We start from the raw sequence: 10155 nt of genomic DNA, 5'->3' as shown, positions 1-10155 counted from the left end.
TGCCATATCCACTGCCTTTTCAATCTCTCCAGGGGTGGTGACTCCATCACTTCCCTGAGCAGGCTGTTCCAGTGCCTGACAACCCTTCTGATGAAGAAGTGTTTCCTAATATCCGCGCTGGGGGGAGCGGGGGGCGGTGGGCTGAAAGGAATGGGGCCGGGGCTGATGCTGGGGCTGATGCCGGGGCCGCTCGGAGGGAGCGGGGCCGGGATTGAGGTGGGGAGGGTGGGATGCCGGGACTGGTCTGATGCCGGTGCCGGTACCGATGCCGGTGCGCTGCTGGGGCCCATGGGAAGGAGCGGGGCCGGGCGTGAGGCGGCGGGGGCGGTCTCGGGCGGGGCCGGGCCTGAGGCGGCGGGGGCGGTCTCGGGCGGGGCCGGGCCTGAGGCGGCGGCGGCGGTCTCGAGCGGGGCCGGGCAGCAGCAGCAGCAGCGGGAGCATGGCGGAGGCCGAGCAGGACGGCGTGTCCGGAGCCCCGGAGCCGCCGCGGTACCGGGGAGCGCTGCACCCCGACACCTGGGAGCAGGTGAGGCGGCGGGGCCGGGCGCGGGGCCGGGCGGGCCGAGCCGAGGGCGCTGTGCGTGTCTGTGTGTCCGTCCGCAGGAGCTCGAGGCCATCCCCATGTTCATGAAGCGCTGCCCGGCCGAGATCGATGCGGCTCGGCAGCCCGAGCTCGCCTGCCTGCAGTCGCTGCTGTTCGACGAGGAGCGGAGCCCCGCAGGTGCGCACCGGGCGGGGCCGCCCCGCCGGGAACCGGGCTGGCCCCGGGGCCCTGACCCCGCTGCGTGCCCGCAGAGCTGGCCCTGATGTACAAGAACGAAGGGAACGAGTACTTCAAGGAGAAGGACTACGGCAGAGCGGTGGCCGCCTACTCGGAGGGGCTGCGGAGGCGCTGCGGGGACGCGGAGCTGGACGCGGTGCTGCTCACCAACCGAGGGGCTGCACATTTCCACCTGGGTAAGGAGCCTGCGACCGCCTGGCACGGCGCCTCCGCGCTCCAGAGCTGCTTTTCCTCCCCGTCTGGGGTTTCCTTTCTGTTTCTTTTGTGTTTGTGATACGGCAGGGTGAGTAGTTTATCCGTCCTTGAGCCCTAAGACCTGGCTCACCTCAGCACACGGCTGCGTGCGGGGTTTGTTCTCTGTCCCTTCCAGCTGCTGCCTGCTGCTCGAGCCTTGGCTCCAGGACAGAGCAAAAACGGTGGTTTTTGGAAACATAGGCGAGTTTGGGTTGGAAGGGGCCTTTAGAGGCCATCTGGTCCAACCCCTCTGCAAGGAGCAGTGACATCTTCAACTAAACAAGTTGGTTCAGAGCCCTGTCCAACCTGGCCTTGAATGTTTCCAGGGATGGGGCTCCTGCCCCCTCTCTGGACAACTTCTGCCAGTACCTCACCACTCCCATTGTAAAAAATTTCTTCCTTACATCCAGTGTAAGTCTACCCTCATTTAATTTAAAACCATTGCTGGATGATCTTGGAGGTGTTTACCAGCATTAATAATTCTGCCACCATCCAAACAGCAGTGTCCATGCTGCAGGGAAGATGTTCTGGGCCTTTTAATGCTGCTGTGTGTTGCAGCAGAGAGGGGGTCTGCTCTCACCATGTTATTTACCTCTCATCTGCATGACTGATCCTTGTTCTTTCACTTCTTGTTCTTAGTTTGCTCTTTCATTACCCTCCTCTCAGCTCACTGTGATTGTACAAAGAGTGAATTCCAGGGTCTCTGCATAAATTTCTTTTGTCACCTCCATATCTGGCTGGATTTTAAATACAAGTGGAAGGTTCTGAGCACTTTTATTTGCTTTACAGGTAATTACCGTTCTGCTCTAAATGATGCCATCCAAGCCAAAAAGCTGAAGCCCACCCATCTCAAAGCCATCATAAGAGGTGAGAGTTAAGGCTGGTGTTGCTGCAGCATCCTTTGCGAGCACTTGGCTGATGTTGACTTCACTCATTGTTCTGTAGTTGTTACCAGCCCTGAAACAGGCTGTCATTACTTGTTGCCTTGTTTCCTTGCATGTTTCTGGGTGTGTAATAATTGTGTTCATAAAGCTTCACTTACTGTGACTGGGCATCATACTCTGTTTCCAGATTAATTTCAGAAAGGGAGAGCAGTTACTGGAAGAGATCTCTTCACTTGATATTGCTGTTTCTCCCCCAAACAGAGCTTTGCCTTTTGCTTTGCATTTTCAATTAAAATATCCTTTTGTTCTTCATCTCCTGTATCTATCAGAGGCACTAGACCTGTTTCTGTAGAGCACAGCATAACTTTTCCTGTTTTGCACAATGCTTTTTTTGGGGTCTGTTCTTTTTTCCCACTCCATAGAAACCCCCCTTTTATTTTTCCTAACAAGACAACTGCTGAAATGTTAGTTACAATGATAAAATTTTGTTTGCAGCAGACACTTTTAACATAATTCTGCTGATTTCTGTGACTAAATGATAAAAGAGCTGACAAAATATTTTAAATTTTCTTCTCAATGGACCTTCAGGAAGTTTCTGGTTGAACATGACCACACAAGACAAAAAATTTAGTGCAGAAACACCAGATCTTATGCTGTCTTTATAATCCCCACTTTTGCAGTAGTTGTACACTGACTCCAACAATGGAAACTTACAATATTAATCCTTTCAGGAGCTCTCTGTCACATGGAGCTAAAGAATTTCTTGGAAGCAATAGAATGGTGTGAGGAAGGCTTGGATATTGACCCAAAAGAGAAAAAGTTTGTGGAAATGAGAGCTAAAGCTGACAAATTGAAGGTAAATATGAGGGCAGCCTCATCTGCAGTGCTTGTCTCTTTGGGATCCTTGGAGGGAGAGCTCTCCATCGAGGTTTCTGAGTGGTGGTTCCATGTGTTGTGTGTTGAGATGTGCAGGGGAAGGGGCTGGAGGGACCTTCCTGGGCACCCAAACTGATTTCTCCACCTGTGTGACCACGGTGCATCCTTTTCTTACCTCTAGCGAATTCAGGAGCGGGATGCCAGGAAAGCAAAGATGATGGAGAAGAAAGAGCAGTGTCAGAAGGAAATTTTGCTTGCAGCAATAAAGGTGAGGTGCTGAGAGGGGCTAGTTTTTTGTGGTTTGCAGTTTTTTTAAGAGCTCTCCCATTTTTCTCTAGAAGTTGGTTCTCATCCATTGGCTTTTGAGGGCTAGAGCAAAAAAAATTAAGTTAGAGCCATGATTGTCCAAGTCTGCATGGCTCCAGCCCCACCTACAGCTTTCTGCATTTCAGGTAACAGCTAATGCAAAATACAGAGCCAGTGTTAGGAGGTGGGCTGAGCTCTGTGGGTGCTCTGGCTGCTGGGCTGTAGCATCACATCAGCCCAGTGAACCTGGCTTTCTTTGCTGCCCACAGGCATCAATTCTGTGGAGGAATAGAAGATAACTGTTCAATGGGGTAGAGGAGGGAGTCAGTCCTGGATCCTCTCCTTCCTCAGTGAATGTTGAAATGACATTAAAATGTTTTGGGCTCTTACATACAGTCAGATCTCTTCTGCTGTTGTTTTTCCAAGGAAAAGAGTGAGCTTTCTTCAGTTCTTTGGAAGAGTAGATGTTCTCAGGGGCTGGTGTCTGTAGTTGCACCCTGCTAGGTCCCAAAGATTTTAGATGCATCCCTTTCCACATGTTTTCTCTCCATGTGTGGGCTCCTCTGGATTCCCACTTCTCTTCATCCTTTTCATGAAGAATTTGGATATCTGGCTGAGGTTCTGGATTCTACTGGGAAGTTCAGTCACCTGAGTCTGATACTGTGGGAAAGCTTTGGATGGCATGTTTAGGAGCTGACTCATTAACATCATTTGACCTTTTACTGACTGCTAATTTTTTGTTCTTATTCTCCTCACCGTAACTGTTTGATTTTTAGTTGGTTTTTGGTCTTTTTCCTCCCTCCCCTCCAGGAAAGAAATATCAAGCTGGCTCTTGAGCCTTCAGATGAAGAAGAGGAAGTGTCAGATGGCCTGGCTGAGATATCCTTAGATGGGTTCCACCCTGACAGTGCCACAGGGGCAAAGGTGCACTTGGATGCTGATGGCAGCCTGAACTGGCCTGTCCTCTTCCTGTACCCTGAGCACGAGCAGACAGATTTCACTGTGGCTTTCCATGAGAACTCCAGGTGAATGCACTGCCAGCAGCACTCCTGCATGGAGGAGGTGTTTGAGCAAAAGAGAACAGGCAGCAGGTGAAACACTGCCATGCTGGTGGAGCAGTTCCAGATTTCTAATCACACAGCTGACCCTGCTTTTGAGCAGGAGGCTGCACTAGATGACCTCCTGAGGTCCTCTCCAGCCTGAATTATTCTGTGATTTACATAAATTTATAGTGCAGACAAAGCCATTTAGCCAGGGTGACGGAAGGGGCTTGCAGAGCAAGCTCAGAGCAGTAATTAATTAGTGGCCAGGGATACCTGTGACCCATCCACACATGTGGGCTCGTTAAGGTGCTGTCTCAAAGCCCTCCAAACATGGCATCTCAGAAAAAACAGGTTAAACTTAAAAATTACGAAAAGCTTCCAAAGGGGGCCTCAAACAACCAGCAGTGACCCCAAAGTTCTCCTCAGGGCTTTCAGCAGATCTGACTGAAGTGCTGCAGACCTTTCAGTGACTGGCAAGCTCGGAATTCCACGCTCCTTTAAGTCAACTTCAACTTAAAATCTTGTAGTGTTAAACAGACTTGGAATTTGTGACTTTTTCTTTGTTGGAAGACATATTCCTCAGATCTATTAATAATTTTAGGACTTAAAATTACAGTGCAAGCAGATTACTAAAGTTGTAGTACTTTCATGGTAGTGTTCACTGTCCCTTTTTGTGACTAAAGGAAGTGGAAATGGATTTTTGGAACAAACTGGACTCCAACACTCCTGAAGTAGCAAAGTAAAGAAGCCTTTGACACACAGACACATTCTCATCACTCTGATCTGGTGAAGCATGGGACTGTGTTGAAGGAAAATCCATTTTAGACAAAACGCAGGGTTTTTTATCTTGACATCTTTTTCAGTGTGAAAACGTAAAGTTAAAAATAATTTGTTGTTGCAGTGCTCAAATTTGAAGCCAATAGCCTCAGTTACAGCAGGGCCTTGGATTCATTGGGAAAGTGATGAGTTTGAAGGGAAGGAGCTGTTGGTGATCTAAACTTGCTTTCAAGTCTGTTGTTTAATTTGCTAATGTATTTTTGCCATCATTCAAATGCAAGTGTACAAGTTATTGAAGCTGAGCACTTTGTCTAAGCTGACCAAGTGTATTTTGGCTTTTAGGTTTATTGATCATTTAATGGTGATGTTTGCTGAGTTACCTCCTTGGGATTTAGAGAAAAAATACCTTCCCAACAATCTTGAGGTGAGAAGTTTGACTTTCCTTCAATTTCAGGGTTGTTGTGGGGTTTTTATTTCTGGAGTGAGAGGGTGCACAGCTCTGAGGGTATGGAAGTGTTGGCATCTGTTTACCATGCACAGATGTGGAACAAGGACTTATAAACTCAGACATTGCCCATGTGTGCTGACAGAATTCACTTATGGAAATGGAAGATGTCTTCTACTTAGACTGTGTTTGACAGAAGGTATTTATAGATATTGCTTAGATTCCATCTTTGTAACAGTAATTGAGATTTAAACCATCAAGCTGATAGGTGGCTTGGTTTTTTAATTGCATCATGGAGTTGCTTAATACAAATAAGGAAATATTATTTTTAAAATAACGTATTTTTAAAGTGGAGTTACTTAAGCACATAATCAGATCAAGATAATATATCTCTATTAACACTTCAGCAAAGGTGGGCTGTGAGTTGGTTGTGGCTGCAGCAGGTTTTCAGAGTGTTTCTGAAGTTGTACATAGAAGGATATGAATGTTTATTTTTCATTTTCCACTTCAGTGTCATCTGTGCCAGGCAGCAGCACAACCCTGTGTACAGTGAGCAGACAGGTCCAGAAGGACAGTGGCTGTGTACTTTTCCAGGTTAAATCCTGTGTGTATTTACAGTCTAAGGCACCACTGCTGGATTTTAATCTCTTAAATCAACACTGTTTTGTTCAAATACCTCAAAACCTGCTCAGTTTATCTCCTAACATAGCTGCATTTCACCTGTTAAAAAGCAGCCCTTAGATTTGGATTGATTGCCTGTAAAGCATGGGAACAGCCAGTGTATTTTACCTTCCTGCTGTCACTGCCAGGAGAACCTAAACTGGTTTATACAGGGAAAACTTGGAATTCACACAGACCAATTTCTGCCTTGCTGAATTTTGCATCTGACAGTCAGGTCAAGCTGCAGAGGTTTGACAAAGCCCCAGCTGATAATGGTGTGCTGTACTGGGCTTTCAGCAGCTTAGTGCTTTCCTTCATGTACCCCAGACACTTAATAACAACCCCCCCCCAATTTTTTTTCCAGCTCTATTTTGAAGATGAAGAAAGAGAAGAAATGTATGAGGTGAACCCAGAACACACATTGCTACAAGTGCTGCAGCATGAAAGGTGAGGCTGTACCTGTCCATGTGCAGGGGAAAAAAGGCACAAAAGTATGAGCTTTAAGTCCAGTTTGTTCTTAAATAGTCCTAACTCTTCTCTGACTTCATAGTCCTGCCTCTTGAAGGTATAAATCTGTGTGGATTTTATGTCTGGCTTTAGCTACTTATATCTGTTTTCCCCCCAAAAAATGAACATCTTTCCAGGGCTGGATGGAGATGGGAAAGGGAGCTGGGCACAGCTGAGCCAGCACAGAAGGGCTATTCCAGATCCCATCTCCACAGTACTACTTTAAAAAAGAAAAACAAAAAGAAAAACAGGCAGCAGCCGCTCAAGAGCGTGTTGAAGGTTAACAATGCTCTCGCTGTTCACTCTGCTGCGTGAGCAGCCTCTGGCACAGCACGCAGCTCTGTGCTGCTCTGAAACTGCCTTTAAAGAGGTCTGCTGTTACTGAGAGAGAAGAATTTTCTGTTTGTGAAGCCAGAAAATTCCTGTGCAGCCTGTGCTGTTGGGTTGCACCATCTCATAGCTGTCTGGAGCTGCTGCACAGCGCGGGGGGCTCGGTCTGTCGCAGTGGGAGCGGGATCTCCGCCACTCCATAAAACTCAGCAGTGTCCATAAGCCCTCAGATTTCAGGCTGTAAGGGCAGTTGCACAAGAACCCTCCTTCCAGAGGGAGAATAACAGCTGCCTTAATTAAAAGAAGCTGTTGGGAGATGAGTTGATTCATAAAACACTCCTCCTCAGATGTGCTTAGCCCTGGCTCCAAGAGGCTCTGCTAATCAGCACGAAAGTTCGTCACCAGCCTTTGGGAGGTCAGTCTTTGTGGAGCTGGGCAGGAGTCACTTGCTTTGCAGGACACTGAGCCAGCTACAAGGAAGCCAAGGACTCCTTTTAATCTTTGCAGGTATTTTGTAAAGGCCGGGACCCCGACAGTTTTGGTATTTGCCAAGTGTTCTCCTTTCTCTAAAAAATACTTCTCTGGCAAGAAAGTGCATCGACTGTAATGAGCAAGAATGAAACAAGGAATCCTGTGCAGGAGGCTGCTGTTGGTTAGCCCAGCTCCAGGCTGCAGATTTCTGCTTGAACAAAAATACCTTGCACTCTTCAGGGGAGGAAAATAATCTTGGCACACAGGGAAACTTCCAGGGGAGCAGCACAGGAGAAGGAAGGGCTAACATGAGGGGATAATTTGTTTAAAAGGGAACCCAGCTGGCTTGCAGAAGGTCTCTTCTATGATAGGCTGCATGTGGTTTTGAAATAAACCTGAAGCAGTGCCAAACACTGGCTGGGGTTGCAGTAACAGCAGCTGGGAATGTACCTCCTTACCTGAGAAGAATCACAGATTTCCTCGGAGGTGGGCTGTCGCTGCTGGGGTTTAACAGTGGTGGCCTGGGGCGATCCCTGCCTGTTGCAGTGGGGTGGATGCAGTCAGGTTCCTGTTGGCTGTGCTGCTGGCCTGGGTACAGCAGTGCTCTTTGTTTGGAGCAGTGTTTGACTGACCCTTTTGATACCTTCCTGAAATGTCCTACATAACCTGGAATAAACATGGCTATTTTAAGCAGACTGACTTCTGCCTAATGAACGAGACTCCGTTTTTTCTCACCTTGTGAAATACCCAACACAACACCCTGATCCATTACGTTAACTGGTACAGCCAACATCCAGGGTCTTCTGCACTTCTGGATTTGCGTTTGGCTTTTAATTAGAAGTAATTCTCAATCTCTCGTTTCTTTCTCTTCTGCAGTGTCCCTGTGACTGCAGGAATACACTGCAGCTTTACACACAGCTAGTGCACGGGGTGTTAGAAAGCTGTTCAGCCATAAAACACTCCTGCTTCGATCATGGAGGCTGGCTGCAGGCAGCTCTAGAGAAAATTTCCATCTCACTATTCCTAAATTTCCACACAAACACATCAAGAGCATCTCCACCTGAGGATGGTGCAGTTGGATGTCCAGAGCTCGGGGTTGCCTTACAGCCAGGCAGCCGGGGATGGGCTCTGGGTCCTGCTCAGAGGGCAGGGAGCTGTGCCGCCAGGTGCCACAGGCTCAGCGCGTTGCACACCACGCAGAGGAGGTTGCACAGCGAGGACAGAGCGTGGCAGAGGGCGAAGCGCCGGGCCAGCTGCCTGTAGCTGGGGTTGGAGGCTCGGAGCTGCCTGCGGGGCTCTCTGGCCGCCAGCCCCAGCTCCTGCCCCAGCCCATGGCTGTGTTCCACCCGCTGCAGCTCGGCCGCGCTGGCGGAGGTGGCCTGCCCGAAGCACTGCGCGTTCAGCACCGAAGCGATGATGCAGACGAAGAAGATGATGATCTGCGGGGGAGAAAAGCCCACCCTGAGCATCTCACACGTGTGGTGGGTTAAACCTCCCTCCCCCCAGCCCCCTGGCTCTCCGCAATTTGGGTGCTTGTGGGCTCCTTCCAGCCGGAGCCCTGCGTGGGTCTCCGTGGTTTTGGAGCCGGCTGCTGGAGCAGAGGAAGGGCTTTGGGCCGTGGGCAGCTCACGTTTGGAAGGGGAGGGTACCTGGCTCGTGTGCTCCTCGCCGAGCCGCTCGCTGCGGTGGGACATGGCAAACAGCGTCAGGTTGAGGAAGGCACAGGTGCAGCTGATGTGGAAGTAGTAGGGGAAGAGCTGACGCTGGATGGAGCCGAAGGTGTGGCGAGGGAGGTGCCTGCTCATCACAAACCCTGCGAGGGGGAGAGCAGGTGAGTCCTGGGGCAAAGCCCCCTCCCCTGTGCCACCCCCCTGGGCAGAGAGCACAGCGCAGCCCAACCTACCGGCCACGAAGGTCACCCAGAACTGCATTCCCCAGGAGGTGGAGAGGAAAAGCAGGTGCAGCAGTTTGATGGTGTTGGAGGGCTCCGTGTCACTTGCCATGGTGTCCTGGATGGGGACAGGTCCCTTCATGTCAGCCAGGACGCCCCGAGTTCGGCGCTGAGCTGTGGCTGCTGCTGTCACCTTGCTGCTCGCAGGGCAAATGCGGTTCAGGTTCACAGACCTGCTTACTCAGGAAAAGCTTTGGAGCTGGCACAGCCCCGTTCCAGCCCCACCACCACACAGCCAGCTGGGCTGCAAACCCGCTGTTCAAACCCCTCGTGTCCCAGGGGCAGGGCACTGCTCAGCACCTGACAGAACCAGATGGTTTGGGTGGACTTTTGGCAAAGTCCAGCCAACTCCCCGTCTGACCCTTGGCAGCAGGAACGAGCAGAAAGTCAATAAAAAGGGGAAGAGAAAAGCTGTGACAAATACACCTGCCCACGCTGTGGCCATCAGAGAGGCCTCTTGGTCAGGGGGAAGGCCCTCTGTTTAAAAACAGCAACAGCTTCTACGCTATTTAACCAAAACCCTGGGGCTCACGCCGCTGCCCCAGACCCTGCACAAGAGCACGGGCAGCAGTGGGTGGAAGGAGGCTTTGAAGGAGCTGCCTGATCCTTCAGTGCAAGGAGCACTCTGAAAATTAATTAAAACAAAGCTTCTGGGAGTAGCCCATCAATACTGCTGCCTGCAGAATTCCTCCTCCTCCTCCTCCCCTTGGCTGGTCGCCTCGGGGCATGAATTACAGCGGGGCTGGCCTTGAGAGAGACACCGCCGTCTAATTCTATCCCACTCCTGCAAAGCAGATAGATATACCCTGTGTTGTGATATATTAGCTCCATGGATTTATTTAGGCATCCATAAAATCAGGTCCTTAAACCTTCTTGTGATGGCAGCACAC

General features: G+C 50.0%; 2 protein-coding genes across 3 annotated transcripts; one reads left to right on the top strand and one right to left on the bottom strand.

Annotated features, from left to right (window-relative positions):
- Nucleotides 1-342: 342 nt before the first annotated feature.
- On the top strand, nt 343-8007 carry TTC4 (tetratricopeptide repeat domain 4). Of its 2 annotated transcripts, none has more exons than XM_086842250.1 (10): nt 343-526; nt 604-721; nt 796-957; nt 1805-1882; nt 2631-2755; nt 2957-3043; nt 3892-4106; nt 5244-5325; nt 6371-6453; nt 7351-8007. In XM_086842250.1, the coding sequence occupies exons 1-10, from the start codon at nt 440-442 to the stop codon at nt 7448-7450; spliced, it is 1137 nt and encodes a 378-aa protein (XP_086698376.1). In that variant the 5' UTR covers nt 343-439; the 3' UTR covers nt 7451-8007. The 2 variants fall into 2 exon arrangements, with proteins under 2 accessions (XP_086698376.1, XP_086698377.1); XM_086842251.1 differs by having other exon boundaries at nt 363-526; nt 7191-8007.
- On the bottom strand, nt 5536-9442 carry TMEM205 (transmembrane protein 205). Its single transcript, XM_023932367.2, has 3 exons — nt 9218-9442; nt 8964-9127; nt 5536-8753 (listed from the first exon to the last, which is right to left on the bottom strand). The coding sequence occupies exons 1-3, from the start codon at nt 9345-9347 to the stop codon at nt 8454-8456; spliced, it is 594 nt and encodes a 197-aa protein (XP_023788135.1). The 5' UTR covers nt 9348-9442; the 3' UTR covers nt 5536-8453.
- Nucleotides 9443-10155: the final 713 nt, after the last annotated feature.

Source organism: Cyanistes caeruleus, chromosome 9 (genome assembly GCF_971803275.1).
Source record: "Cyanistes caeruleus chromosome 9, bCyaCae1.hap1.1, whole genome shotgun sequence".
Taxonomy (NCBI): domain Eukaryota; kingdom Metazoa; phylum Chordata; class Aves; order Passeriformes; family Paridae; genus Cyanistes; species Cyanistes caeruleus.
The sequence above is the reverse complement of the archived record's forward strand: the minus strand, read 5'-3'. Positions and strand labels throughout refer to the sequence as shown.